The sequence below is a fragment of the Juglans microcarpa x Juglans regia genome, chromosome 5D (genome assembly GCF_004785595.1).
Source record: "Juglans microcarpa x Juglans regia isolate MS1-56 chromosome 5D, Jm3101_v1.0, whole genome shotgun sequence".
Classification (NCBI taxonomy): domain Eukaryota; kingdom Viridiplantae; phylum Streptophyta; class Magnoliopsida; order Fagales; family Juglandaceae; genus Juglans; species Juglans microcarpa x Juglans regia.
In genome coordinates, this window is record NC_054602.1 from 12,321,690 (window position 1) to 12,325,238 (window position 3,549).

General features: G+C 40.0%; 1 protein-coding gene across 1 annotated transcript; it reads left to right on the forward strand.

Moving 5' to 3' along the window:
* The first annotated feature begins 652 nt into the window (after nucleotides 1–652).
* On the forward strand, nucleotides 653–2,597 carry LOC121265688. Its single transcript, XM_041169375.1, has 4 exons — nucleotides 653–832; nucleotides 920–1,006; nucleotides 1,350–1,695; nucleotides 1,966–2,597. The coding sequence occupies exons 1-4, from the start codon at nucleotides 653–655 to the stop codon at nucleotides 2,595–2,597; spliced, it is 1,245 nt and encodes a 414-aa protein (XP_041025309.1).
* The last annotated feature ends 952 nt before the right edge of the window (nucleotides 2,598–3,549 follow it).

Sequence of the window (3,549 nt, forward strand, 5' to 3'; positions counted from 1 at the left end):
GGTATGTTTCCATTCGCTTGTCGACGGAAGAGGATTTTCTAAACGCTTTTGCTAGAGATGCATGTGATATAGATGGTGCTTTCTATCGTGTCTTTCACTGGACAACTGAATTCCATGAAGACTCAGAACCTGCTAGGGTTTCGATCTGGAACAATATGCCGGGTCTTCCACCTAACTTCTACCATGAAGCTTTTCTTCGCAACATCACTGCACCGGTGGGTAGTTTTCTTAAACGTGACAACCCTACACGGTGTGCTACTCGTACAGATGGGGCTAGGGTTTGCATTGAGATGGATATTTCCAAAGAACCTCTTATGGGAGTGTGAATTGGTACATTGAGGAAACCACAATGCTTTTATCAAGAAATAGTGTATGAAACACTCCTTGCATATTGTATGAAGTCTAGGATCCAATGCCATAACTTGAAGACATGTAAAAAGGAGACTTAAAGACGTGATCTTGATGCTAAAATTCTGAAAGAAGGAGGGAGGGTTGAAAAGGTTTGGGTTTGGAAGTCCCGTGACTTGGTGGTTGAGGATATTTGTGAGGATGCTGAAAATAGTGTTGTAGTGTCAAAGGATGGTGTCATGATGGTTTCAGAAACACTTGCGGGGGAGGATGTGTTCCTTCTACGTTTCATGTTGAAGCACACATGCATATTGATGTTCCGGATGTTCCATTGAAGGAAGCTGTCTTGCAGAATGTGGACGTACAGAGTCCATGTGCGGCAAATGTAATGAATAATTATGAGGCTAATGAAACCATGGTGAATAATACTACAATGGTGACTGATAATATTGATACAAGTGTGACACGTATGGTGAATAATGAGGTTAGTCCCTAGGTTACAGGAGAACCGAGTGGCACTAAACGACAAATAGTGTTGGAAGATGATATTGCTATAGGAAATTTTTTGCAGACGACTAATGACCACTCTCTGCACGTGGAAGAAGTTTTGCCATGCATGGATGCGGATGTTGGCCCAGTTGATAGATTGTTGAAGAACGTATTTCCAGAATGCTCCTATCCAAGATCATGTTACAACAATGGAAGAAGTACAGGTCTGCTCGGATACTGAGTCTGAGGAGGATGTACAGTCGATGTCGTGTGTAAGAGATAATTTGTCTAATTCTTGTTTGGGAATTGGGGCTGTGAAGAAGATAAAAGAAATAAAGTTACGGGATTCTACTAGGGTTGTGAGCAAATCCTCTCGTCTTAACTTATGAAGAGCTCTTATTTTTACTGGAATGTTCGTGGCTTGGGTATGTCGAGGAAACGCTTACGACAATTAGTCACAAGGTATTGTCCTAAAATTATGTTTTGGCTGAACCTATGTTAAATGTTTCTAGATTACAGTGGTGGAGCACCGACTTCATTTTGATGCTTGTGGTTCAAATGTTGAGTCTGGTGGGAAATTATGGATTATGTGGAAGAATGAAGTGAACTTGATTATTGATAGTATGAGTGAACAGCATATTACAGTGTGTGTTGTTGATAATTTGAAACCTGTGGTTTTGACTTTTGTTTATGTGAAGTGCACTTATCATGAGCGACGTCGTTTATGGAGTCAACTAGAAGATTTTAACTATTCAAAGTCGTGGATAGTTACGGGGGATTTTAATATAATTCGGCATGATGGGGAAAAATGTGGTGGTCGTCCTCATTTGGTTGCTACAATGGATGAGTTCAATGCATGTATTGATAATTGTGGTTTCACTGAGATGAGTCATTCTAGGAATTCCTTCTCTTGGTGTAATGGACATCATGATCTTTCTCGTAGTTAGGCTCGGCTTGATCATATTTTGTTAAATGTAATGGGCATGGATGCCTTTTTGGATGCAAGCTTTTAGTACCTTCCTCGTACTATCTCAGATCATGCCCCGATGGTCATAAATTTGGAGAGAAGTGCAGATAGTTATGGTTACCCATCCTTTAAATTTCAACAAATGTGGATATCGCATGCAGGTTTTATGGACTTAGTGTCTCGGGTTTGGCTAGAGGATACTAATGGTTCAGGTCTTTTCAAGCAGGCTTCTAAGCTTAAAAAGATGAAAATTGCATTAAAGGTTTGGAATAAACAGGTTTTTGGGCTAACACAGGTCCATATTGCAAAATTGGAAGCTCATATTCAGGGTTTAGAGACCAGTTTGCAAGATGGTTTCTCAACTGATATGGAGTCAGATTTGTTGGCTTCCCAATTGGAGTTGTTGGTTTGGATGGATAGGGAAGAAACTCACCTGACTCAACAAGCTAAACAGACTTGGTTGCAAAAGGGTGAGGGAATTTTTGGTTTTTTCTCTGCTATGAGTAAAAGGAATTGGTTTCTTATTAAAACAATGAGGCTTGGGGATGGGACCATGCTTACTTCGCCTGAGCAAATCCATGCGGGTGCGGTTGATTATTTTCATAGGTTCTCGGAAGCTCGTCTGCGTACAGCACTCCCAGATTTAGGTGCCTTGGTTGATCACATTATCACAGAAGAAGATAATATTGCTTTATGTAAAATCTCATCCTCTCAAGAGGTTTATGATGCACTTTGGTCCATTCCTCCGAATAGTTGTTCGGGGCCAGATGGGTTCAACTCGAGTTTCTTTTAAGTGTTGTTGGCACATTGTTAGTAATGATGTTATTGAAGTTGTAGCTGAATTTTTTCTGGATGGTGTGTTGCCTCGGTTTTACACTACTTCCTATCTGGTGCTTATTCCAAAACTTGAAAATACGAGGAGCTTTGATAAATTTCGCCCGATTAGCCTTTACTTTGTTATTTATAAGGTATGTTCAAAAATCCTTGTAAATCGTTTCTCACCGTTGCTTGCTCATATTATTTCTCCCGAACAAGGTTCTTTTATCATAGGGCATAGTATTTATGAGAATATTAGCCTGACTCAATAGTGAATTCATGATTTAAATAAGCCAACCCGTGGGGGGAATGTAGTGCTGAAAATTGATATGGCAAAGGCATATGATAGCATTGACTGGGGTTTCCTTCTTCATGTACTACAGTCCTTTGGGTTTTCTCCTGCAGTGTGTAGTCTAATTAATCAATGCATCTCCATCCCGTGATTTTCTATTGTTTTCAATGGCATCCCAAAAGGTTTTTTCAAGGGAGGTCGAGGCTTGCGACAAGGGGATCCCCTCTCTCCATATTTATTTATTATTGTGAAAGAGATTCTCTCTCAGTTGATCAAACATCAGGTTGTAATGGGGAAAATCCAGCCTTTTCTTCATCCAAGAGTCTCTCCTGTGATTTCTCATTTTCTATATACGGATAATTTTGTTATATTCTCTAATGGGGGAAAAGCTTCTATGAGAACTATTATGCAGGTCTTGCAGGACTATGAAACTCAGTCGGTCCAGGTGGTCAACAAGGCCAAGTCTTCGATTATTTTCTCCAATAAAATTATGTTGGCACGACGACGCATGCTTTTGAACCTATCACGTTTTAGTGAAGGTAAATTGCCTTTTACATATTTGGGAGTTCCTATTATTTCTGGGCGTTTGTTGACGCGTCATTTTGATGATCTGGTTAATAAAATCCGAAGTCGTTTA

Bases quoted from the DNA above. Each gene is read 5' to 3' on its own strand.
- LOC121265688 (XM_041169375.1), top strand. From the start codon at position 653: ATGCATATTGATGTTCCGGATGTTCCATTGAAGGAAGCTGTCTTGCAG. The intron at 833-919 runs GTTAGTCCCTAG...AATTTTTTGCAG, and splicing joins CACGTATGGTGAATAATGAG to ACGACTAATGACCACTCTCT. The intron at 1,696-1,965 runs GTATTGATAATT...TATCGCATGCAG, and splicing joins AATGGATGAGTTCAATGCAT to GTTTTATGGACTTAGTGTCT.